This window comes from Neodiprion pinetum, chromosome 4, assembly GCF_021155775.2.
Source record: "Neodiprion pinetum isolate iyNeoPine1 chromosome 4, iyNeoPine1.2, whole genome shotgun sequence".
In the NCBI taxonomy this organism is placed as follows: domain Eukaryota; kingdom Metazoa; phylum Arthropoda; class Insecta; order Hymenoptera; family Diprionidae; genus Neodiprion; species Neodiprion pinetum.
In genome coordinates, this window is record NC_060235.2 from 36,601,302 (window position 1) to 36,629,202 (window position 27,901).

At 42.8% G+C, this 27,901-nt stretch overlaps 1 protein-coding gene across 5 annotated transcripts in view; it reads right to left on the reverse strand.

Moving 5' to 3' along the window:
• Positions 1-27,901, reverse strand: part of nau (myogenic-determination protein nautilus) — a 62,411-nt gene that overhangs the window by 28,267 nt on the left and 6,243 nt on the right. For 2 of the 5 annotated variants that reach the window (XR_006882909.2, XR_006882908.2), the window contains exons 2-5: positions 27,355-27,628; positions 26,762-26,932; positions 7,781-7,859; positions 7,463-7,635 (exon numbers count right to left, since the gene is read on the reverse strand). Coding sequence is in view for 2 of the 5 variants with exons in the window: in XM_046623841.2 (XP_046479797.1) it covers positions 7,589-7,635; positions 7,781-7,859; positions 26,762-26,932; positions 27,355-27,628 (571 nt within the window). In the remaining 3 variants the exon portion in view is untranslated. Of the gene's footprint in view, positions 1-6,342; positions 7,636-7,780; positions 7,860-26,761; positions 26,933-27,354; positions 27,629-27,901 lie in introns of those variants that run through there. The other 3 variants (XR_006882907.2, XM_046623841.2, XM_046623840.2) reach the window with 3 other exon arrangements.

The window sequence follows — 27,901 nt, forward strand, 5'->3', positions numbered from 1 at the left end:
CACAGCTCCAACCGTCTGCCAGGAAAAGTCCCGGTTTTATTCGTACACTCGATGAACAGGTTCTGAACCGCGTTCTATGCTCCTCGGACCGATTGATGCAGCCGAAACGGAGCGTCCATAAATTACGTCACTGGTTTCAGGGGTGGGGATAGAAAAATTATGACGTCAGATGGAAAAAGTAAAATTTGACATTTTGAATTTGAATTCACCGCATTACACGTCTAATTAGGAATAGGAGGGGGGAAGTCGAAAACCATGAAAAATCGATGGCGTAATTTACTGACGCCCCCAAACCTTGTACGACCTCTGAAAGCTCGTAAGAATCGCATTCTCCGCGGCTTTCGAAGCTTTCTTCCAGAAAATTTTTTACTCGCGAGGATACGCGTCGAATGTAATTCGCTCTCAGGCAGCGGTGTCTCTTGAGACAATGTTACCGTCAAACGCAATCAGCCCAGGGAATTGAGCCGGCAGCTCATCGATTCGATTCAAATTGCGATGACAGTGCTGTCTTTTCATTTCTCCTTTCTCGAGTGAAATTCCAGCTTTCAGCGATGACGAATCGAAACGCCTGTCCGATGCAATTTGACATGACGAGACTTGCCCGTCCGACTCTAACTACCCGCTAGTAGAGAGATGGTTACTATTTCAGGAATATAGGCCAATTAATTCCGCCACAATTTGAGCGCGACCGAAAAACGAAACCTTTCCAAATACGATACGGAAATAGAACCTGCACGCCCCGTCAGGCTTCTCGGCTCCAGTCGAATTTCGACAATTAAGGGGGTGTCCCGGTCGATTTCGACGTTGACGTACTTAGCTCCAAATATCGACGTCCACGTATCACAATCGCAAAAAACGGCTTAAAACTCCCATTCCACCTATACGAAATTCTGAACAAAAATACTCCAGTACATACTAATTTGAGACAGAAATAAAAAAAATGGCACGGATTCTACAAAATGGGAATGGTAAATTCGTGGAATTATGTCGCGGTTATGGGATTTCAGTGATTTTTTATCAGCGATTGTTAGGTTGAAATCGATTGTTGCGACTCGTCGACAAGCACAACGACGTTAATCAATAAAATGGATCACTTCTTCTCTTGCAGCTAAAAAAGTACTCGAGTACCTACTTGTGAGTGTAAATTTTTGGAAAAATAAGATCACGCTCGTGCGGTTGGAAAATTAAGCACTCTCTCAGAAATACTTCCACCTTGCGAAATGCGGTTGTTATTTATCAGGCTTGTATAATTTCATTCCTTGACTCCCACACGCGTCTCTTTGGACCTGGTATACATACATATATACAACGAGCATGTCGTATACGAGTCACGTGTCTTTGCCTTTGGATCTTTAATTTTCAATCGCGATAATAATGTACGCATTATGCTTATTTTTCTTTCCCGTATCTTATTCGCAAAAATTGAAACAAATAGAAAAACATGAGGAAATATCACTCTGCAAATGTTAACTCATTCGAACGATCGAACACGAATTTTCGGTTAATTCTGTCCGAACCAATAAAGGACAGAATCAAAGGCCCGTCTTCCGCCATTTCGTGACACGTTTCACCTGAACGTCGCTGATTGAAAACTTTTGAAAAAATTCATGCTGTGTAGTCGGTTTTTTTGTTCTTTTTTACTTGATTTTTTATTCTTTTTTTTTTTATTCTTTTTTTTATCCTCATCTTTGCTAATACCGCGCGGTGTCGTGCCGTAAAGTCGTCACCCAGTTGAGGAAATAATTTATCACCAGACTAGAGTAATAATTATACGGCATGCAGATCTCAGCACCGCCCCTCGGTATATCTATCAGTTGAGAATAAATTCGCGGAGTGGCTTGTTGGCGGTGTTTTACGCCGACATAATACACGGATTCGTATCCTTCTCGTTGCAAGGCGCTTTACTGCACTTGGTTTTCGGTAATACCGCGTGAAATTGTTGCGCCAAAATTGAAACGCATAATTCGATTTTTCCTTTTTTTTCGTCGCTCCATGCGGCCTAATGCGAATAAATTGTCGCGGTATTCGTCGGCGGTATAATTATCAATTAGCCGTTTTTTAAATTGGCCAGGGAGTAAAATTGAAACCGCTTGCGGGTATATAATATATATATATATATATATATATATATATATATATATATATATATATATATATATATATCTGCATTATAATCCATATAATGCGTAGCTTTTTAAGGAATCTTAGGAAGGGAGGAAAGGGAAAAAAACGATGCTGTTCGAGTAAGCCGCGTTTTATGACGGGCAATATATTCAGAGAAAAATTGCGTAAAAATTATCCACCTCGGTGATGATACATAGGCGGCTGTAATTTCTTATAATACACGTAGCATTGCCTCCCCGGAGTGAAGCATCGCCTTTTCATCCCCTCCGCATGAATTTCTTTTCTCAGAAATTTTTACTCGTACAAATTGGTTCACGAACACAGCGCACGCCCTTGTCGGACCAATTAGACAACAGAAATTGATCGCTCTCACAATCGGAGGCGACAATCGAGGCCAATTTGGGAAACAAGTTTAATCATATGATTTTCCGTGCTCGGCGATTTTTAGACTTGGTCTAAACTGTAATATTAACGAGTATATGTACATATGAAACTAAAATCCTTGCAAATGACGTGGTTTAATTATTTTCATCTTTCGCTAAATTTCGTTATTTTTATTGGTTGCATTGCAATGTTCCTCCGGACAAGTGATCGAATCGACTTTTATAGTTCACGTTTATCGGTTCTGTCAGAAATTTAATCAACTCAATTTTTGCCCCCGTTTTTTGTTCCATTTTTTTATTTTTTTTTTTTTTTCATTTTTCAATCGTCGCTTGAATCCCAATTATTTTTTACATGTTCGTATTTTTTATTTTATTTCGGCGACAGTTCTATGACTAACTATCGCCGTTTGATCGCTGTCTTGGATAATTGCCACTTTAATAATCGACGTGATTTTGTTGAACTAGATGATATACGACAACCTTTTCGATCCAGAATTCTTATCGCATTTTCCAATCGCGCAGTAAAAAATTTGGCAATTTTCTAAATGTCAAAAGATCGCTGCTGCAGTCGCGTATTTTCACTCGACTCTAATTCGGCGAGCTTTTTTCCTCCCGCATTCTTTTCTGGCCACATGCCATTATTTCATAGCTCTTAGAGGGCCGCTGCACCTGACATTCAAAGCTCGACTCTGTAACTCGGGCTTTGTTTACATTGCGAAATAATATTTATTCACGGTATGGAAAAATTGCGACACAAAAGCGTGACATTCCGCGGAAGGGGTGAAAAAGAATGTTGATTTTATCCAATCTGCGGAAGCGTACGTAACAGACAGCACCGACAGCTCGTTCGTACCCGTCTGCCAATGAAAACCGGCGACACATGTCACTCCGACATTTTTTTTTTCTTTCCTCCAGACCTACGGAATTGCCGACCCGCCAAGTAGCAAAAACCAACCCTCGTAGTAATTACCTTAAAAGCCGTGCGATTCGAGTCCATCGCAATCATGCCTGCGTCCAGTGATTACGGTAGGTGACATTTATGTTAAATATAAATTACGACAGGATCGATTCGTTTTCTCTACCTGTTACGCTTTCGTATGATTTATTATTATTGTTGTTGTTGTTATTGTTATTATTAATTTTAATTCGGAATAATCGACTATCGAGACACAAACGTGAATTTGACAACCTTCCCAGGAGTCACGTGACTGATTATTCGGTGTGTAACCAACGCGTGACGATGCGGCAACTAAGTTGTACCTGCAGCTGGAATATATCTGGAAAGAGGATGAAGCAGCGATGCGTGTTATAGCCGAAGTAAAGTGTCGGTCAGGCGTGTGGCTGGCTACCTCATTAATATCGATCTGGATTCTGCGGTCTCAACTTTCCAGCATCGGGATGAGACGGACATTAATCTGTTTAAAAATACCCGTGCCCAGAGACGCTGCCGGGTAACCGAATAGCCGATTTCTCTCTCTTTCATACTCGCAAGCAGCAGGCCGCTTATATTCTCATCTTCCGTGTTTGCGGTAGACTCGGTTCCCGTGAACTTTCATTGTTTGGAATTCAAGCCCGAGTAGGGGAATTTGAAATTTTAAATTCCCTCCTCTCCTTACAGACCGAGCTTTTCCTCTCGTGCACTTTCCCGCAGCTTAGCAGTGTCCGTCTCCTCACCTACACCCTCGCGTTGACTCGACGAGATACAACCTCGAAAGTTATGCCAGTCACGGTTGGCTTAGGCAGGGACTAATTACCCCCCAAGAAAGTTTCCCGCTCTCTTGCTCTTGGATTGCCGGACACACAGCGGCGACCAACTTGGCGGATACCGTCGCCGCTTCGTGTTCGCTGTTTACTTTGTACACACGAAGAGAAGCCGAGCGAAGATTGAAAAGTTTGTTCCTCTCTTTTCCGACTCCACTCTACCTCCCTCTCTCTCTCTTCGAATTCTCATTTTCCCATCTCCTTTCGGTTACGGCTTACCGCGACGGACGGATGGACGGACGGGCTGCAAGCTCGCGGGTATTTGAGTCCGAGAATGAACCCTCGTCCCTCCGAACGATTATGTCTTCAAGTCGGATGTAGGCGGACCCACTCGCTCGACAATCGGAAACACCCTTAGAATCACCCGACCAAACATCGCCTATTTCCGAGAGACTTAACCTCGTTTTGTACAAGCAGCTTAATCTGTAAACTGTTGACGGTTGTATCCAAGTCCGGCAAAATCTTAGCCACTTGTGACGGGAATCTATTATGGCGGAGTTTCTTTGAAGGGGAACCACTGTTTAGGGGTAAATTATGACCGTAAGATGAGAATATTTCGATTTATTTTGTCGATTATTGTGTAAATTACGAACACGGGTCAAAAAATTTGCAGTCGATGTTCACTGTCTGAAAATCAAATCCCCGTGAAGAAATCCCCCCTCACTTTGAGACGAGCAATTGATTTTTCTGAAAAATGAATATATTTTCTACCGACCCGCGTTCCGCCAAGGCATTGTAATGATTTTTTTTTTCAATCGGTTTCCGCAATGTACCGAAACTTTGGATGAAGGAACTTTTCGCGCTTCAACTGTTTCCTTGGTTAAAACTCGAGAGGTTATTCGACGTTATTCCGAATGACTTATAATCGAACACCTAAATTTCTTAAACTCTAAAAGCTCCGAATTATCCGAATGGCTGAGTACTCCCTGAATATTCGCGAATTTCCTCCACACAGAGCTTGCGATGTATCGCAATTCACTGCTCGCTTGTGCGATGCTTTAGTATACGGAGAAGTTTGGTTTCCATTGCGTGCCTATCGCTACGGGCATATCGCATCAACTAGGCGCTCGGCTAACGGTCCTTTTCAGTAACAATTGTTTCGCTGCACCGGAAATTCCTGTCAATCGTCCGCCTCGATGCGTTTGTAATACGCGTTATCGAACACCGCATATTCGCAATAATTCAACAACAGGTTACATCCAAGCTCTTCGTTCGATATCTATTTTCTCTCTGATCCGTTATAAACGAATATCGAATCTCCATTGATGTAAATAATCGTGATCAAGAGAAAAAATGTCACGCACACGATTCGCGGTCTCTCAATGACGGCAAAAAAGGTCACCGACCCGGAGAATTTAGTCGGCTGTAAGAGCTTTGTAAGAAGAGTGTGCAGCTGGTTGCAAGTCCCAGATGCTGCTGGGTTTTTCACGGCCAGCCAACAGACATGAACGAATTGGTTTTTGCAGTCGTTTACGGTGTAAGCGCAAGCCGCTCGCCGTTCGAGCGTTTTTATCACATCCGTGATACCGTATCCATTGACAAAACTTGCAATCGAGACGCTCGCTCAAGAAGATACTCATTCATGATATTCGATGAGAAAGATTCAATCCGCCGGCTCTAAGATTGAAGCAATTTTTTCATTCTTTCTCTGTTTTTACTTTTGGGCAACCTTTCCCGAGATCGCCACGCGGACTGCGCGAAGTTGGACTCACTCACGGCGCTCAGTTTGCATCTTGTGAGGTTTTACGCCCTAATTGGCTGATAATTTCACTTTGGAAACTAGAAGAAGGTTAGTCTTGTTACCCGTTCTTGCAAAGCTTGCGGGTTTCGAGAGGGTTGATGTGGGAAGACAGCGGACCGGACATTGTTTCTCCGCTACCATCCTGTTGCAGACCTTATTTCTTACTCAATATTGCACGAGTCTGCGCGATTCTGTAAACTCGTATCAATGTGCTGATTCAATTGATATATTTATACTGGAGGTTTTTTTTTGCGAAACTTATTGCTCAGCGCCGGCAAATAGGCAACCGAACTTAGATTTGACATTTGTGTAACAATTTCTGAAAATATGTCCCTAATATCCGATCTACGGAATTACGAGTTACAATTAGTTCGAATTTGTTGATTTAATTTTGTTGTTGTTTTTTTTTTCTCATAACAAGACGTATGTTCAAATTAAATTAATTGAAAACACTTGTCTAATAATTTTGTTACGATTCCACTTTTTTAATTTTGTTTACATACATTTACAGACAGATTTCTAATGACAAAGTCGCTAATTCGCTGGATGTTGTCACTTTTATTTTCTTCCCCGAGCATCATTAGGGACTCGATTTGTGAGCATGTTCTTTCTTAAATCAGCGTGAAAAGTGCGGCTGAAAGAACAAACGAGCAACCGGAAAAAGAGGAGGGATCGGACGCAAAAAACAATTGTCGAGTCGCACCTTATACTTAGGCCAAAAGGGAGATTGGCTGCCATCTTCGCATACAAATCTGGCCCCGTAGACGCGATTATTGGTTCAGTTTGATCCGTTGCCCCTGTCTCCGGAGGGTTGAAAAAAGGATCGGCAGGGCGTGGTGGAACTCATTAACCATCGGTGGATTACCCGCCCCTCCCCCCTCCTCTCCCTCTATCACTCTTTCTCTCTCTCTCTCTCTCTCTCTCTCTCTAGAGAAAGTAAGGTAGGTATTAGGCGCTGTCACCCGGGATGGAAGAGAGACGGAGAAGAGAGCCGGCTGAGAAGGGGTCATCAATATTCGTCAGAGAGTGGTGGACGGATGACGCGAGAAAGCAGAAGAGGCGTGATTCCGCATAACCGAGGCTTTTCCAAAACCCCAATTCGAGAGATAACCCTTTTCTCGCTACCGCAGCCGGCTCGCGTCTCTCTTCGACGCTCATGCCCCAGTTTTTGGTCAATTTTTTCAGTAGCCCTCCCCCCCCCCACCACCACCACCATCACCAACCTTTGTCCGGATCTGCGTGGTTTTGATTGATGCTCCTTCGATGCATTGAAATTTCTGTCGATGGATCATTTCTTACCGAGCAACGCGAAAATCGAAAAATTTTACGACGAGGCTGGTTTTTTAGTTCAGTCACGTCATTGTACAGCTACGTATATCACGATCAGTGAGGAAAGAAATACTGCAGAATTATCTGTATATGCGTCGTGATTCTTGTCAGTTTTAAAGCCTACCTTATAATACCGAGTGAATGGAACGTTATGCTTGAACTGAGGAAACTTTTCGGCGAACAAGGTTAAAACTTGAGAAATGCTCAATTAAGGGTTGTTGAACAGAGGCTCGGTGGTGATTCTCTTGGATTACGAGGGGACGTAACGTCCGGATGTATCTTCGTCCGTCAGTTTTTCTAGAAAATACCAGTTCGCGGTTGAAACGATACGTTATTCGTCCGCGTAACTGGGTAAGGGAAGATCACTCGGCCAAAACGGAACGACCTTGTTTCAAACACCCCGTGTTTTGACTCGGTGATGATACATGAACTTATAACTTACCATTGATTGGTTGAAACCTCGCTAAGGGATCCGAGAACTGGTGCAGCCTGTCGGTGACGTACTGCGGTGATTCTCCGTTCTGTAAAAGGAAAAACAAGAAATGGTATAAATATTAATACCCTTTTCGTCGTGTGGCCTGCTGGGTATAACCGAATGGCGAGAAGAGGGCGAAGTAACGATCATTTATGGTGGAAGGTATTCAACGTCCAACGTTTCGCAATCATCTAGAAAATTGGACGAATAAAGTGCGGGGCGGTCGCGTCAAGGGAGAGAGTTTTCAGCTTGAAAGAAGAATCCAGCTGCGCGCAGCGCGGCACGGCGGGAGTTAAAAAGACGAAATAAGTTTGGATTAAACGAGAGAAAGCGTAGAGGGAAGGAGAAGGGTGAAGGGGGATGATAATTTCAGAAAATATTCCTCGATCCTGCAAAGATACACATCGTTGTGCCGTTTTCTTGGCCTTGGCTTTGGCCCCCCCCCCCCTCCCCCCCCCTTCAGGAAGAGAATGACGGGTTAATTCCCGGGAAGGCAGGCGAAACTTTACGAGTCCTGCGTGTCCACGGTTTTCGACTGCTTTCACCCGCGGTGACAAAGTAACGATTTTCCACTATGACTCGGCTGACAGCTTCCCGAATTCTCTTCAACGGTACTTTAACGCTTTAACGCCTGACTCGCGCAGCCTTTAAGTCAACTCGTAAGGCTCCGGATCGTAAAGTGTAACAGAGTTTACCCCTCTTATACCATCGACACATTTTCGTTACGGCTAGAGATTCCCTGTGACGGCCTGTCCCTACTCACTCTGGCTGATGGTACGCGTCTCGTATATAGATCCCTGGCCTCCAGGGTCCTGCATACAAACCGAAGCTGCTCTTCCAAGAGCGAAAAGCTACACAAGTCTTCCGCCGCATCACGGACACTCTATTTAACGTCACTCCAACTGTACGATCGTTAAACCACTGTGGGGTTTAGCCTAAGTGGTGTATATCGGCATTAAACCACTCGAGTATCACCGTTCTCTTTTTTCATCGTCACCGCGCTCAACGTTCTCATCGTGAAGTATGAAATGTAACCGAAATTGATCAATGGACGTACATTTACTTGGCTGAGAATTATCTCAAATCGATTCGAGTGCACACGCTCGGTCGGAAATCTTTTGAGGACACTTGAAGTCGTTTGATTTGTTCTCAGTTGATCCAAAGCCATGTGCGCTCTGTTCGCGAACGTACGGGCGGTGCTTCGTTAAACTAAAATACGGTTAACCGCGACTTCCTTTTTTCTTGCCGTTTCCGATCACCGTTCGATCATCCTTTAAACAGTTTGTTCAAGTGGACAGGAAGATTGGGGTCATCGTCGAAACGAGACGATCGAGTTTGAAGGCGAATAAAGTTTGGATCCCCCTTGATTGAAACCATTCGTCGTGGGGTATATATTCAATTTTCGCTTAGGTACGAGGGTTCTTAGAGACAGGTTCCGTTGTACAGCGAAGCGGTGGAAAAAGCAGCTTGAAAGAAAATCTGAAAAGCGGTAAAGTGGAAAAGTGAGAAAGCGCACTTTCGACGTAATTTTCAGTAGAAGTCGTTCCCGGGGGTTTTGGATTTCGGATGTCGTCTCGCTCGAACCGGGCGAAGAACACACGTCGGCACGTATACTACTATGGGTCGGAAATGCGGAAGGAATTTTCTCAGGGAAGTACGCGCGAATTCCGCAAAATCTTTGCCAGCTTGCGTGGGCGTTTTCAACGGCCATGGAAAGAATCGGGCATTTTTTAACGCTGACTGAAAAGCTCCGCAGTCCCGGTTCCTCGAGGATGAATGGATCGGGTCGAACCGCGGGTCAGAGGGAAATCAAAAGAACCGTCCGTCCGTCCGTCCAGCTCCCTGGAAACCGATGAAATTCAAAACTCTATCGCGGATCAGGATCCTCCTCGGATCCGGCATCGTCCACCGTCCGTTTTTCTCCACTCTGATTTGATCGATGCACACTTTTACCGCGGATTTCCATCCGCTCTCAATCTTTATGCATCACTTAGTCCCGGACTCGCGTCGCGAAAGGTTTTCGGGAATGGTGAAAACAAGAAGGAATCCAGGCTAGCTGGCACTGGTTTCCCGTTTTTTTTTTCCCTTACTTTTTATTTCACGCATAGCTTCTTCCCAGCCAAGCAGAGCCTGCATGCCTCATTGTAAAGTGTTTTGACACTAAACTTGTGACGTGGATATCCTCCGCAGTCGGTCGCGGGGACGATGGTTCGGGTTGGAAAAATGTCGCCGTTGAATAAAAACGCGGATACAAGCGTCAAAACATCGTAAAAGAGAGTCTCGTCAAGCCGGAGTTGTCGGAATTCATAGTAGCAATTAAACATATTTTTATACTAGAACCCATGCGGTGCAGCCGAGCCGCGACGACGAGAGGAGAATTCCTCTTGCCGGCTGAATTCCATTGCGACTATCACGGCTTTTCGGTTATCTTCAAAGAAGCTTTTCTACCGCTAATATTTCCTCCATGATTCCCAATGACGAATTAATTGGAACAACGGACCACCGTGACGTCAGAAACACCAACGTCGCAGCTTCCTCGATGGCACGTTTTCTCCGACTCCTCGCATTTTCACACGACGGATGTCGCTGTACTCGGTCGTAACTCCGAATTCACGTTCTTTTCATCCTGAGGCGGATTTCGGGCCGCGGGACGAGCTGGAAACGATCGGGACTCCGTCAACGCTTCGCCGTGTCCCCCTTTTCTCGGACTCGGCGATGAATCCCTTTCGTCTCGCTCGGATACCTTCATCGACCCGCTTTTTCACTGTGTACGACAATATAATATAACACGAAAATATCTGATCTGACGCCTGATTTCTCGTTTTTTTATTTTTTTATTTTTTTTTTTATTCACCATACGCTCCGCTCGCCTCGGATAGAAATTCTCACGGATCTGTAACTCAGACTTGTTAATTTCTTTTTACCATTTCAACATCTTACTCTTTATACCCGAACATTTCAATCGTCTGAAACATATTTCGTCTGCCGTTTTACCGCTCAATCACTGTATCGAGAAGAAAATTGAAGAGGTACATCTAAGGCTTGCGAGACGATTGAAAATTGAAAAACTAATCGTTACAAGTTACAATGACGTCTCGAAGGTATAGTTTTAACTTTTTTTCAGACTGTATTTCGATGACAAGATTTTAAACTTTTCCAAAAATTGAGAACAGAATTCTGTACATAATTGTTGATGAAAATTGGCAGTAAAAATTGTACGTAAGGTTTCTGCTGGCGTTTGACGTTATCTCGAATTCTTCTCGGAACATTCCTTTAGTCTGTATTCTTAAGTAATCGGTTTCCAGTTTACGCGACAATGCGTTTCGAAATAAAAATCAGCCGAATTAATTTCTAGCGTTTCGTCAAATGCAGTTTGAAAATATCCACCCTGCCGAATCGAAAGTGGTTTCGTCAGCAGCGAATTGGGTCTCGGCTGTAAGACGAAGTGAGACATTTTAGGGGCGGCGCTGATCGGTCGAGACGGTGGTTAATATTCCTCGGATGCCGTGACTGATCCTTTTTTCTAAATTGTGTCGTATAACGCATCGGCGTTACAGGTTACACTGTAGACGAGCCCGACCGGGTTGCTTTTATTTGGCAGGCATGACGCGCCCGCCCGAAGGAACACGAACATCGCATAAGGCTGCAGGTCTTAGCTCCGGGACGCGAATAGAATGAGTAATCAGTACAGAGACTCGGTTGTCTCTGTCTCCTCGGCTCCGCTCTTCCACCGTTTTCGGTGGCTGTTAATTCCTCGGGTAAATTACGCACTTGCCGCCGCGTTTAGGCAGCAAACCTCGCCCGACTTCGCATTTTGCCACGAAACCGCGGAGTTTTTGGTCGTCGTTGTACGAATTCTGTGTATAAATTTTGTGGTTTTCATTAAAAGATAGAAAAAAAAAGAGAAAAAAAGTTTTATCACCTATCCTCGACTCTTTATTATCACCTCAGCTTTTTTACGTTTTTCTTTTTTTTTTTTTTTTCTTTTAACTTTGTTTTCTCTTTTCAATCCACTTTATAAATTCGAGAAATTAGTGCCGTCCCGGCACAGCGCGAGTGCTGACAATGACAAAGGGAAGAAAAAATAGCTCTTGAAATTGTGGGAGACTCGATTCTCTTCGGAGCTTTCGGATATCTCGCGTACCGCAGCATTCGTTAAGTTATTTCGAAGATTGCTAAAAGGGGGCTAAAGTTACACCCATTAACTCTGGCGCCATCAACCGAAACGTAAAATTACACCTTTTCTCAGGCTCTTTATATACATGTATATAGATTTACATATAACGCTGCTTGCGGACGAAAGCTTTATAACGACGCCCGTCGACCCTCGGCCGACAAATGGATGCGTTTAAAATTCACCGTATTATATTCTTTCATTTTTATTACATTTCTTCTTACTTTTCTTCACTCACCGTCTCTCACTCTCTTTCTACACTGCAGAAATACCAGACACACCCACATCACGTTTCGCTACATTGATGAATCGAACTCGCACTCGATATTATACTCGATCTTTCCATTTAATGCTGCAAAATTGCAATTGCGGTCGTAAATATTGTCCAGAAAATGTCTCTGTGGAAACCACGCTGAGGCTGAATTACAAATCTAGGTATAAATAATTCCCTTCGTGAGTATAAAAATCGGCTATACGTGCACGCGTATACGTATATATACATTTTATTTAATAGTCTTTAATTAGATCGTGGCCGCGTCTCAGAAACGACTTTACGAGTCAACCGAGCATCTGTACTTTATTTCAAATCGCTCGGTCTTTATATTATTATATTTATTTCTCTCCACTTCCTCGTCTTTCATTCGTTTCGCATTTTTTGCTACAGTTTATTTTTTTCTCATTTTCTCATTATTTCTATCGGTTGATTTTCTTTCTTCGTTTATTTTCTTTTCTCTCTCTCTCTTTTCGTTGTACTCTTCGTTTCGTTTTCCCTCTTTATACTTCTTACGACGGGAAATACTTCGAGTTCTGAGCCTTGAATGTATATACGTATATGTATGCACACACACGCACACGCACGCTTATTTATTACGTACCATATTTACATTTGCAAAGATCCGACCGAAGAACTTCGTATCGATTGGTATACTAATTGAATTTCTTCAGTCATTTTTCTTTTATTTTGCGAATTACGTATTACAGGCGGGTCCTTGGTAAACGTGTGTGTTATACATATGTGTATATATGGCGGGCATATAACTGGTATAACATGTAATATTTCCAACGATTTACGAGGAGCAAAGCAATATCAGCCCGCGTAATCCTGTGCGACGAAATTGACGTCCCGTTCGCTGGATCCCCAACAAGGATAAAAAAAAAAAAAAAAACAAAAAAGAAAAACGAAAACTGATACCGTAAAGAAATCGGGAATTTGGTTGCAGCACGTGACTTCGTCCCTGAATTCTCTTCCCTTTCAACCAAATTTCGACCTTAATTCGCGCCTAGTTTTACACCCTCATCGATCAAATTCGCGGCTGGGAGTTTTGGTAAAAATAAATTCCTTGTAACCGCTGTGCAGCGATCTTTGAGGCGGGAGAAACGCGCGTGGATTATCAGGGACTCTTGCTCTTGGGAATTTTAGCTCGGAGGGTACGGATTATAATCGATGTTTACGCGAAAGAGTGGGAAGTGCGCCATGAAATTTGCCTGAGCTCTTCTTCTCTCTGCTCGATCTCTTCAGCTCGTGGCAAACATCATAAACTCCGAAGGATATAGAGATCTCGAATGTCCCATCATCTGCGAAATATATGTCGCTGGGATGGCCGGAAAAATAAAATAGTGGATAAATTTTATCAAGTCGCAAATTACTCTTGCTCGGAATTCACATTATTTCACGGAGCGTGTCAATTTTCTCTCTCGTTATTTCACACTGCTATCTGTTTGCGGTGAAATATTCATTGGGTGAAGCGAAAATAAAAAAAAAAAAAGTACAACGACGATTCAAAGACCGCGACTTACGCGAAGCAAATTTAATTCAATTAAAACGCTATCATCTCAGTTGTTACGTGAAAAGAAATGGTGAAATTGGTGAATTTCGACTATAATATTCCACGAATGGCAGAGTGGCAATATTTCGTGCCAAGAAAATGGCATCGATCATCCGATTCTAACGCATCATCCGCGGAGCGCGTGAAATGCAGAATTTTTTGCAAACGCAGAACTTCGAAGGAAGCGAATTGCGGGAATTTCACGATGGTAGATCACGATGAGTCGGAGCGCAGCAGTTGTGAGTATGGCCGTATCTAGACGAGCCGTGATGCTCTTCGTGTCCAATTAGTGAACCTTAAACAACGCCGCTTGATATATTATATCGCTCCGGAATATCGCGTGATTAATAAATCCATGCGAGTGGGATTCGGTTCCGACCATATAGCCGCCGTACGGAAATAGGCAGTGAAATAATAATGACAATAATAACGGTAATGAAAACAAAATGAGGTAATAAGAAACGAAGTGAATAAATAAATTCTGAAAGAAGAAACAAAACGAAATTTAGAAAAAAAAAAAAAAAAACTTCTGGGGATAGATCAGACGCCCACGAAATGGAAAAATCGCGGGTGATCAAAGAGAGCTTTACGTTGATGCTCGGCTGCCATTCTTGCAGCTTGAAAGTTCGTCCTAACCGGCTCTAAGCTTTCGACGCGGTCAAGGATTCGATTTGGAAGCAACGTTAGAAAATGGCGCGTTGAATTTTGTCGTATTATTTTTGGAGGGGGGGAAAAAGCTCCGTTCGAAGCTCTGCATCGCAACTTGCACGCTTTGTTATCTTCGCAGTTTTGCAGCTCGATAAATTCCCGAATCCTAGACCGGTCGTGTGGAGAATAAAAATTCCAGGAGGGTAAATGGAGGGAAAAAGCCCGCGAGGAGTAGAAGGAGAATAAAAAAATAAATTGAAAAATGAAAAAAGCTGCGGAGGGGTTTCGCCCGGGTTTAGTCAGGTCTGAAATATATTGCCGTTGCGGTCATCGCTTATCAACAAGCTTTATTTTATTGCCGAGATTTATCGCACGCTCGGACCTGCAGCACTCGGCTCGTTCGAGCTTTCCTCCACTAATCGCTACGTCTAAATTCGATTAACCCGAAAACATAGATTTCTCTATATACCCGTCAACCCACGTGTCGTCCATACGCGTATAGGTATGCAATAACGTATCACCGGATCGACGATGTCCGATTTAATAGCTCTCAACCGGTCGAATTTTCAAATTGCACGCGTCATAATTTTCGCGGTTAAGCAGCTGCAGGCCGGCGTAGCTGAGCGAGCGTGAAATGAGAAAAATTAGTTGGTGAAATCGAATTCGAAAACAAAAAAAAACGAGAAAAGGGTTCGAGGCTCTCAAAAGCGGCGTAAATTGGGCTGCAAGAAAAGATCAAGCCGCCGAGGTTCCGCCTCCAAATTAGAATTTTGTCTCTTTAGTTGTCGGGTTCGGAATGTTGATCGGTGTCGCGTCCTCTGATCCGCTTGTTCATTCCCAACCACCCTTCCCCCCCTTCGAAATAGTTTTCGACCCCTCGCTCCACCTCCTCACCGACGTTTCATCTCCTCTCTTTCTCCGTTTATTCGTTTATATATACGTGCGGTATACGTATAAGCATACATGCGTATATCCCGAGATGCGAGGACGCCGTGAGAACTATTCTCAGCGGGTCGCGGCTCTGACTTCTCTTCACTGGGACTCGATCTAGTCCGCCAACCCTGGAGGTTGACAACGTCAGCGATAATTGTGTGAATTTCCTGCATTCGGTTTGCAATCAATCACGATCAATCAGGAGGTTACTATTTCAGTAATCAATTCCATTTTGTGTTTGTCCTTTGCTCGATTTGCAGCTTTAAGGATTTCACCGTCTGCGCTGAGAAAAATTTTAGTTTCGGTTGCCGCTCAGTCCTTAACTATTTTTATTTTTTACCACAGTCGAAAAATATAGTTCTGGGTAGAAAATGAAAATTAGTTTTCTAGCTGTTACCGGAAAGTCTAGTATCCGTTACTATTCTTTCTCATTACGATCACCGTTACTATATTTTCTTGCAACTGTTGCAAAAATTTAACGCTCGTGCGACGATAAATTGACGTTAAAGCCTTGTTTAACTAAAAAAGTAGAGTAAACCTCAGAAACTGATTTTGCGTTGCAATTACTAAAAACGGATCGACGATAGCGCAAAATGGTTGCGCGTACCTCGTTTTTCGTAATTCCAACAATATTCAAACAGTTTTTTTAACGATACCTGTTTTACCGAATTTTTCTATTTACTGTAACAAATCAAATTTGTCTCAGTGTATGCGAAAGATTCTATTGTTCGATTTTTACCGAGGAATAAAAAATATTGCCATTGTAATTTGAAAGATTTGATTTACTCTGATCCGTTGAGAAAGAAGTTACGTGACTATGGGAGAAAAGGTTTAAATCTTGTGACACGAAATTCGAATAGAAAAAGGAATAGAAATAGACGTGATTAGATTTCCGGATAACGAAAAACCAATTTCGATTTTATAGGTAACTGTATTTTTCCAGAAAATAAATCAATTTTCCGATAAATATATACTGCAATTGTAATCTTGTATACGTATATTGTATAATGTTTGAATACATTTATCAAGTTTTTTTCCAAATATCAGCTGGAGCGAATTATCAAATTTCGATTCTATAAGTAGATAATGATAGAAACGGTGAAACAAAAATCTGTAACCCCTGAAATATAAATTCAGTAAAAACTTTTCTACCGTGCTTAAAAACGTGTTTTATTTCCAGCGAAATTATACAGTTGAGCGAAACAGAAATCCTGTCCGCTAAAACTTTTTTTTCCTCACTTATTAACAGGTACCGATTGTAGCCAAGAATAAGAGCAGCAAAGTTCATCCCCGACGACGAAATCTTCCGATGGATGAAGGAGTGAGTAGAGAAAATATACATATAATATAGGTACGTTACACACGTGCACATTTGCAATGAATTTGCCCCGGGTCTCTCTTTTTCTTTATCTCCTTCTCCGTCTCTCCCGGTTAGAGTGTAAGACCGTTAACTTATTACGCGGGAAAATTAGAGGGGTTACTCCTATTAATATTCGCGGGACAAGTAATCAGCGAGCTTTTAATGCGAGGCGGTACAACTTTACGATAATGCAAGTGGAATGGAGTGGCTTTAAATAAGCACAATGTTTGCAGTCGTATACAGTGCCGCAAGTATATGTATATGTATATCTGGGTATATGGGATACGGGCGAGGCTGGTTCGAGTAGGGTTAAAGCTGTAGGGGTTACTCTTTTTGATCCTCTCGGTTCAACTAGGCTGCACTATACATATATATATTCCATGGAAACGTGAAATAAACGCTACTCCGCGTCAGTTCATCCCCGTTGCACCGAAGCTCTCGACCTCCGTTCGTGCCAAGAAATATTCTCATTCTTTTACTCTCTTTTATCTCGTAACATTTTATTTTTATTTTATTTTATCCCATCATTATTTCCTCTCTCAACTTTTTTTCTTCGAGTCTTTTCTTTTACGCGAGAAAGACGAACCGCTCTTATACATGTATTCGAACGCCTCTGCAGACGCAGAGTAAATGCAATTTGATTTAACTTTAATACAATAACGAAATAACGGTACGGGTGAGATTTCTTTTTATCATCATTAAAAATTTGTCTGCTTTAGTAATCTCCGTTTTCTTTTCCCTGCCTATCTTCCACCTCTCTTTATTCCAGATCCGCAGACAGTCGTATGTAATAAAGACGCCAAGTCCGTACCTCGCATCGTTTTTGTTTCATTTCTTTTTTTTTTTTTTATCTTGTTTTTGCGACCTGCAGCACCGACTCCCGTCCTTTCCGCGGAACGCGTTATTATTATTTTCACATTTTTTATTTCTTTATTTATTAATATTTCGCCTCTTGAAGATTTCTGGTATTTTATACTTATAATTATATAACAACGTCTTTGCGATGTATTATACCAAAGCTTCCCCCCCCCCTCCCACGTATGAATTTTACACATCAAGCATGTTATTAAATTCTATACAGCGAGCTATTTACAGGTATATTCTACCTAAATAATTCTCCACGAGTTTGACAGTGACACGATAAATCTCGACGGTTGTCTCGCGGAGAGATCGTTAAACAAGAAAAAGAATTCGAGAAGAAGAAGAAGTGGAAGTAGAAATAAAAAGAAAAAATAAAAAAAAATAAAAAAACGAGCCGAAATTTCGTTAGAATGAAACGAGGCAAAGGCGCTCAACTATAATACGATATATTGAAAGATGTGCGGTATTTCGTAATTAAATCGCGCTTATAGACTAGCTACCTGCTTTTGAAAATTTTTAAGAGATTTGTCGTGCGTATATTTTTAGAGTATACATAAGTATCTAGACCAGAGGCAAAGATATCGTTACATTTTCAATCGTATCCCATAATTCGCTGATGCTGGGTTCTATCTTATAATATATGTATAAAGGACGCGCAAAATGGACGCAAGCGGGATAATCGCCGCGAAAGATACGCAAGAATTTTTCTAGCATCGCACCCTAATTTATTAGCCCTTTTCAACCTCCTCTACCCCCACTATTCGCCGGCCGGTGTCACACAGCTTTGGGATTATATTTAGCAAAGAAGCATCACGCAGAGAAAAGGAGAGAAGGAGAATCTCGCCCTCGCCTGTTCGGAAAATATATTTCATTGTGTAATCCCTTCCTCGAAGAAGAATCCTATTTGCTGTAACCCTGTCTCTCTTTTCCCTTTTTTTCTCTCTCTGTTGCTTCGTCCATGCGCGAATATATGGAAAGCGTTGACAAAATCCCGGGGTGAGAAATATTCTTTTCATCTCTTTTGTTCTGTTCTCTTCAGCAAAAGTATAAAACGAGGAGAAAGAGGAAGATGATGTAAAGAAACTTTTAATCTTGCACTTTGGGACGACATGACAGCCTCGCTTGTTTGAAGGAGAAATTCCGTCCAATTTTTTTTTTTTCGTCGAGATTCTCAAAAAACGCGGCTTCAATTTGTAAACATATTATCTGATTGTAAGTCGTTCACTACCCTTAAATTAGTTACCCTCTTGCTGTGATCGATCGATAATGGGCTACACAGAGAGAATTATTACCTTTCCCATCGCATTTTTATATATCTTTCACTGTTTACCAGAAAATAACTATCGATGTGCTTTCAGGAAAGGAAAAATATGAGATAAATTTTTTTTAGTTTAAATTATTCTCTTCACATGTTTCAGTTAGCGCACGTAATTTGAATCTGAAAATTTGAATCTTGTACATAAAGTAGTGAATATTCAAACTCGTAACCCTCGCGTGGCAAAAAATAGATAATGTCTGTTCCTACTTTGGAATTGGTTGAGTAGTGAATTCCCCACGGATGCAGATGGTTTTTCTTTCTAATTATTCTCGCGTCCCGTTGATTGAATGTTTTTGATTGAAGTTCACCGACTGCATGGGGGATGTAATTTTCAATTTTTCATCATTTTATTCTACTTGTTAACTCCACTGAATTTCTGTCGAAGCAATCAACGTTTGGCGGGAGAAAGATAGCCGTAAAAAGAGAGAGAGAAATACAGAGTGGGGGAGATAAAGAGAACGAATGTGACAGCAGAACAAACTGTTCCACAATTCGCGTAACGAACTAGTTACACGTATAACTGACAACCTGTTCCAATCCATCATTTTTGTAACTGTGGAATCACAGTTTGAACTGATTCGGGATGCAATTCAATGTGTATATAATATTGTGCTAATGCATCGAGAAGACTTTAAGTTGTTAGAGCTACATATTTTTTGGTTATGGCAAACAAACAATACGTTACACGTATCCAACGCAACTATGAAATTCTCTCGGTTTGAAGTAGATATAAATCTACAGGGCTTTTTTACAAGTCCCCAAATCGATCTACCGCGCATGTGCAAGGGCGGGAAATTTGAAATGTACTCACGTAGAACGCGCAGAAATACTTGAAAGACGCGCACCCGCAAAGGCGGGAAATTTCAAACAAGTGGAGGTGGAATGCCTATAATTATTCTGCGAATGCGCAGTGGCTCGATTTTTGGGGTTGGAAAAATTTTGGCTGTCCACACGCCCTGTAGCCTGTCTGCCGTGTGAAGTTAATTTTGGTAAAGCTCATCATGATCGCGAAGTGAATCGAGATAAAACACACTCTACACGCACTTTCGACTATGACTATAATGAAAATTACACAACTGCGGTGTCTTGGTGAAAAAGGAACACCACCTAGCTGTTCAAAGAGTTCATAAATGCGTTTTCTTCTCTCTTCTTTCGCCGGCCGAGCATAGAAGGCTCGATCCTGGTGTGGATGTACTCCGAGAGGGTCGAGGGTGGTAATGACTAGGTTCGTTTACTGCAGTCTGGGTTTTCGGGCTTATGTTTGTTAATGACTTACGTGCGTTGACAGAGGCCCAACACCCCGGCCTCCTGATACCGACTCGCGCGTCGTAGTAGGTCCGACGAAGGCTAGACGCACGGAATATTCAACGAGCCGGTTAATTATTAAAATTGACTCAGAGAGCGAGGGATGGCAGTCCGAAGTTATTGGCAGTCCGCTCGTCTCTGCATATGTTAATATACTATTCACGCCCAGCTTCTGTTTCGCCGGCAAATATTATATACATAGATATAGGTATGTATCCTAGACATACCGTACAGCGTGCACACCCCATAAATTATTCTAGTACCCCGGCATAGAATAGCCCGGAATATCACCCGACTTCGGAGAATCGTGGTTCAGCCGTAATGGCGAAGCGGTATGTGCGAGCGAATTGCGGTTTGTGAAAAAAAAGCTACGATAAAATTCACCGCGTAAGCTTACGCGATTTGCGATTTTATACCCTGCGGCTTCCTCGCGTATGACACGGAAGTATCAGTTTATCGCTTCCTGCATCGAATGAAAATGTCAGCATCATCACGAGCAGTAAAAAAATTTATACAGTCGTGTTGGTTATTCGACATCCAGCTACGTCGATTCTCACCAGTCGACAGCAAATATTATACGCGCAACTAGGTGTGTATTCAGATTCTCCTTCACCTGTGTAATTGGTGCCGTCATTAATTTTCGACGCTTGAGCATTCCGGATGCAAAAATTAATCGAAAATACGAGCGCCTCTTGCAATGATCAATAAATCGAAAACAGAGCTGCGCGGGTTATGCTGCTGAATTTCCGTAAATGCGTATTTTGTGTAATTTTTCATAACGATTCATCTGCATTGCCCAACAACGAGTTTTTTCACGTTAATCGTCTATGACGAGCATATGAATAAATAAATTATTGTAATTTTGCATAAAATTTTAACGAGTCAGGCACCAAAGAGTATAAAAAGTACAAAAATATATGAGAAATATGAAAAAAAAATGAGTTTAAACAAGTGGAACATTTAAAGCCGTGATCGTATTCGAGTTAAGAATAGACCAGACATTCTTCTGAAGAAAAATATCAAATGCCTTAAATATGTGTAATTAAAATTAGAAAAATCAAGTTTCTCATCTCATCGAGTCCAGAATTTCGAAACCATTTTCTAGCTCAGCGATATCGATGAATCAAAAAATGGGATTTGATCGTGGGATGAAATACTCATGATTCCAAAAAAAGACGAAGAGAAAGATGGAACAAGGTCCTGCAAGTTGCCCCGATTTATCATTCGGCATATGAATTTTTCAGCGGCGTTAAGACGTATCGGTAAAATCGATAGTCTGACAGTAGCTTGCGGTGCGACGAGCGAGTGAAAATGAATAATAGATAATGACTGGCGAAGGGGGGAGAGCATTTTCCGAATACGGAAAGGTGGATGCCACCGATTATCGTGTCCTCCGATTACGTAACGTCGGCCGTGCGTGAATGTGGAGTAAAATCTCTAGGGTTCGGCGACGACGTCCGCGGAAAGTGCAAGTAGGTAAGGAGAAAAAGTCATCGTCGCGCTTAGGTATTGGAAGCGGTTCTTGCGACGGGTCCGGGGTGGAAAAAAGTGGTAATATATACTTAATGCTGCCAAGGGGGCAAAAACATTGGCGTCCGTCGCTCGAGCCGGTCGAGTGTGGTCCACGTGGCCAACACGTGTGTCACGCAGTGTAAAAAAGAGAGAGAGAGAGAGAGAGATGGCGTGGTAGAAAAAAGGAGGAATTAAAAAACCCGCTATGGCGAAAAAATCAAGAGAAATGAAAAGCTGCAGCCTGCATGTACATGCATATGTACGGGGGTTGACACGAGGTCGTTACGTAAATGGATAATATTATAGATAAGGCGTTACGTTTCTTCTTCTTCTTCTTTTACTTCTCCTTCTCATTATTATTATATTACTTGATCTCACAGATCAGTCTGAGACGTGCGCATATGCGGCACGAGGAATGCACGCTGTGCTTTTCGTAACTCAAGCTCGACCTTCTTCTGATCCTCACCCTCGCTGAGCACCAGCACCAGCCCCTTTTTATCCTATTAATTGCGTTTAACGGTTAACGGGCCGCGCGTCTGTCGAAGGAGGGACCAAGGTTCGAGAAATAAAGGGACAGAATCATGAGAAAAAAAGTAATGAATTTAAACAAGGAAAAAAACAAAAAAAAAAAAAAAACCTTCAGACGACCCACCAAACTCCGAAAGCGATACTGGCTACTGCTAAGTACAAAACGAATCGTAATTGCAGCTGGCTCATGTCACTTGCCACAGACTTAAATTAGTTTCTTATCTAATTAAAACTCTGTAATTTGATATTTTTAACCCTTTTAGACACGAACTAATATCTATGTATACGTATATTTGGTTTGAAGCGTGCTGTTCTGTTTCTTTACTCCTTTTTTAAGCTTTTGCAGCCTCCCGGTGTTGAACGAATTAGGTGTAAAAACGTCTCGGAGGAAAAAGTACTCAACGTACATTGCGATCAAATATTCACAAGTGTTATAAGCTTCGTGATCGTATTTTAAAAAGGAACAATGATCGTCTGGTAAAAGCAATAGAATGAAAAAAAAAAAAAAAAAAACGACCACAGCATAACATTCAAACCGTCATATTTCAGTCTACCAGGAACAAATATTGAAAGCAAACATAAACAACAAGTGCAGGTATACGTATCATAAGACAACTGGAAGCACTTTTTCACCACGTTTATCACCGAGGAAGCAATCCGGTGGATTGCTCCTTCCATTGCAGCTCTAAGATTTAATTGATGCAGAAGAACGGAAGCGAGCTGTACGGCTGAGTATGACTTGGACATTAATTTCACGCTCTTACCACAAGCGAAGAGGAACTGATGTTATGTTTAACCGTAATGAATTGCGGTGAATCGTGAGGGTCTGCTTGCAGATATTATATGCAATGCACGATTCTCGGGCTAATTACAGGAGGGAGCTTTCTCGTTGTGAAATAAAATTTAAAAGCTTGAGGATCGCGTCGATTCAATATAAAATCCGACGCGTTACGATAATGCATGGGCAGCTTTCTATCCACCCCTCAATTTGCCGCAAAGCAAACGGAAATTGGAAAGCTTTTTACCAGTATGACGAGTGTAGACTGTGCATGATCCGATGTGAAACGAAGCGGGGAAAAAAGCCGGACGATCGCGTTTACCTAACCTCCTTTGAAATTTTAAAGCTTACGCATTACACTGCGGGCTGGACGAGAAGGAAGGAGAGAGGAGAATTGGTGGAAAATGAGAACGAGGTGGAGCGAGAAAATTGAAATGAAACAGAAGCGGTAACGGGGCGCGGTGCGCATATCACGCAACGATTGGGATTGCAGCCTACTTTCATTCTCTTTTTTACCCCTCGGTATTTATTTTCGCCGATCGGCGGCTTCGAATTACCGGCAGTTGCCGATCGCCGATCCACCATTTCCCTGATATACCGACCGCAGGTAAAACAGATTGTGCGCTTTCCGGAAGGAATTCGGGGGCAAAACAGCCTCGAGTCGAAATCCGTAAATCTATGAGACACTGACCATGCTCTATGTTTAGAGTAAGAACAAAGTGAGGGACCTTAAGACCCAGAAAGATGAGCCTTCGGGTTGGATCAGCATGCAGACGAGCGAGTGGCTAACAGTGTTCGAGGAAGAGCGAAGCTGCGGAGTCTGCATTGGAACAATAAATTTAGCGAGTATTCGAAAGTTCGGTCTTCTGGCTTCGCTGCTGCGCCTCATAGACAAAGCCGGTGCTTCTATTTCCGGCGTATAGAAACAATGCTGTTGCAGTTCCCGCGGGACCCGCGGCACCGAACTGTTGAAAACTGAGTCGGTTGCAGGCGATGCGTATGTGTGTGTCTTGAAAATACAATGCTAGAAATCTCACGGACGCTTCCACTGTGCAACTAGAGAGATAGGTCAGGTCTCCGCTAGTTACTTCTGCCTTACTTCACGTCGGGATTCGTTACTTGTCGAAACGCTGTACGTAAGTACACCCGAAGTCGAGATAAGTTACCCGAAGAGTTCGTCCCTGGCTTTACAAGTTTAAACGGTGCACGAATTGAACTTTGGGAATTCGTACTGCAACTGCCCGGCTGTTTTCTAACCCCTGCACTGAGGGAAATTTTTAATTGATACTAAAAAACTACACAGTTTTCACCTATTTTCATTTTTCTACTGACATAGAACAGTTTCGGGTACAAAATGAAAATTAGTCCTGTAGCTGTAATCAAATGATCTAGCATGTTTTAGTACTCACTTTTATTAAGGTCATTTTACTAGAATTAGACACAAGTCACGTTTTTTGAATAGCACTTTACCGTTCCCTAATTCCTTCCATTTCCACCATGCTTCGTCTTCGATCCAAAAGGGGAAGAATGAAAACGTTTTCACCGTCAATTTCCAATTCTAGTTAATCGTGGTCCGGTTTTATAAAGCTCGAGGGAAATGACCTGATTCGAATCGCATTGCCGCGTCTCTTTCCGGTGGGCTTTGAACGGCTTGACAAGAGTCTATAACCATCGCTCAATTTCCGGTTCACCGTACAAGGGTTGAATGGAATTTTATTTCCAACACATCAGTTTCGTGAATTCTTAACGACGGCTTTCGGCTTTGGGCACAAACTTGCGGATCACGGAGTCCAAAGATCCGAAAAACCTCGAGTCTTCCGTCCGACGAAAAAGAATGCTGTACAAGACGGCGTAAAAGTCATTTCCTTCTGACTTAAGCTCGCGTCTTCGCCACTTTGACCGTCTCAAGTGAGCTGAGCGGCCCCACGGAGGCTGCGAACATGAATCGGGTCCTAAACCGTATCATCTGGAGGCTAAACAGAGTTGAAACTTAGCACTTCCGGTCGGGTGGGTCCTCGGAGTGGTTGATCCTCACCCCCGAACCGTACAGCGATCCTTGTCCGCTCCTGTTTCCGCGGGTATCGCTCGAGCACGGCTACCGTCGAGGCTAACGAAGCAGGTATCCAAGTATCCAAGTATACAAGTATCGAAAGCCAATAATGTCACGGCTGCAGAGAGACGCCGACGTCGAGAGCAGATATCGAGTTGCACGGTAAATAAAACCGCCTATTCACCCCCCTCATCATCCGCCGGCCTGCCACCCCCGTTGAATACACATTTACACGTTCCCCTTTCGGAAAATTGCCCGATAGCTTTTCTTTCCGACACCGCGGATCAATTGAATTACGAATGTCGATGGTACGTGTGATTTTCCGTACATACATCGTGGTGATATGCCTGGAGACCTTAATTTTTTCTGCTTTGAAAACTCGCCAATACGAATTATTTATTTCGTTGGGAAACTTCGGTTTTGAGAATGAAGGGTCGACCATAGCTGATACAGTGATTCCATAACGACTCAGAAGTTATACGTAAGATTTTTCGGAGCATCTAATTCTTCGAAGGGAATTCTGATAATCCATAACTCGAGAGGCGAGAAGTTTTGAATCGATTCCAGAATTTTCAATTACACAAAAATTTATAATCTGCACAGTGGATCTGCAGTTACTTTGGTCTCCGGTACAGCTCGCAACGATTGTTGCGGGATATTTCTATCTCCGGAAATAGTATTACAGTTCGCTTCCTCTCTGTATCGACATCGCGACAAGTCAATTTCTGATTCCCTGACTCACATACAGTATATATAATTATATATATATGTGTATTATATATAGAGCTCTGAGATTTGTTTCGTCGAGTTACCAGAGATGCAAGGTACAGAGAATTGTGCGGTAAATCGATCGTGCGAGCGATTTGATTTTAATTACATTATCGTACTTTACGTGCTGCTAATTTATCTTTACAGCTTCCCCGATCGCGAGACTGATGAGCGAACAAAAATACGCGCGTCATTACACGGGTGAAAACTTTTTCGATCTAACAAATTATTTATCACCCTTTCGATAACGCTAATTAACAACTTTGTCCTGCTTCCTTGCTGGACCGCGTCCAACTTCGTCCTGATCATGTAAGTAAAAGTTTCATACAATCGGTTGACTGATTGTTCGATACCGAAATAGAAATTACGCTCTAACATAACTCTAAGATTCGACTAATTTTATTGTTACTCGAAATTGAGGCACTGGGGTTATTTCGAAGCGATAACGAGGATTATATTACACGCTTGAGAAATCTCTTCAAGATCTCGCTTATCGGGAGTTTGCTGCACCATACATTTGACTCTGAACAATCAAATATCGTCCAGAGGTATTTAAGCGTAAAATATATAAGCACCGTTTCATCCGCCAAAAGCTTCTCGTTGTTTGACAAATTCTAAGTCGAGTATTATATATTAAAGAAATTGCAGTTCAAAGGACTAATCAACGTCAGTGTAATAAAAGTGGGCGGCGGAGGGGGGAGGGGGTTGGGGTGAGCTTTTCAAAGTATTTCCCCCAGCGGGTTATTCAGGCGCCCTCAGCATCTCCCAAGACGTCTCTTCCATTCAGAAGGACCGACGAGTTTCATCGCTTCTCTTCCCTCCCTTGTCACAGGGTAAGAGATAAACCCTCGAACAACAATGCATGAAAATAAGAAGATGAAACCCACCATGTTCTCGACGGAAGGATGATCCTGGGAGCCGGGAGTGATGCTGCCTTGAAGAAGGGCTTCGAGGCTCTCGATGTACTCGATGGCGTTTCTGAGAATCTCGACCTTCGGCAGACGCTGGTTCGGGTTGTTGCTCGTCCGTCGTTTCAAAGCCTCGAAGGCTTCGTTCACCTGGAATCGAAGAGCGATGTAAACGTGGAGACGGAAACGAGAGTTATTACGGTCTGTACGTACTGCTGCCGGTTCTAATCCCAGCGATAACTTTTCACAAAATTATCCAGCTACGCGTGTATCCGAGGATATGTATAAACGGCGCCTGCCAGGAAACCAGAGCCAGAGAATAGCGGCGTGACGGCTCCCGTCAAGTTTGATTTAATTCTTGAAAATTTACCGACAATATTTTCGAGCCAAAACTTGCCTCTTATCTTAATCATATCTTGGCCAACTTCCGTCTGCCAAGTTACAGGCCAAATAACCCGCGGAGTCTGCTCAACTCCTCAGCTGCGCCAACTTTGACGCCCCGTTTCGCCAATTAATTTCTCCAAAAGTATCGGCAAGAAGATTGATAGAAATGAAGGAAAACGGAAACAAACCTTCCGCAGACGTCTTCGCTCCCTTAGCGTCGCCGCTTTCCTTCGGTCGACCGTCACCGTCTTCTTCTTGCACGCCTTGCACGCCCACAAGAGACACCTTCGCGGTCCGTGGGGACTTCCGGCGTCCAGGACGTGGGGGTGCGGCACGTGCTCGACGGCTTCTCCCTCCCCCGCCTCCTCGCCGTCAGCCGATGGCGACTCCAAATCCGCGGACGCATCCGCAGAAATGACCGAGGACGCGTCGTCGGAGTCTGGGGTGTACCGGGATTGCGATCTGCGGGCAAATATGGAAAAGCGTCAGAATTTCAGAGGTGGAACAAAATTGTACCTTCGAATTTTCGATCCTGATTTACGGCTTAAGCGTTTAGATTTCCTTGAAAATTTCCACGCCCTAGCCTTATTACACTTTATTTACAACTTTAAATGATCGTTGTTACTTCGCACGACTATTAAAATATGGGGAAACCTTATTTTCGGTCAGAATCATCGAATTTTGATAGTTTTTTCGATTTTACATTCATCGTACTAGATCCGTCATCTTGGATTT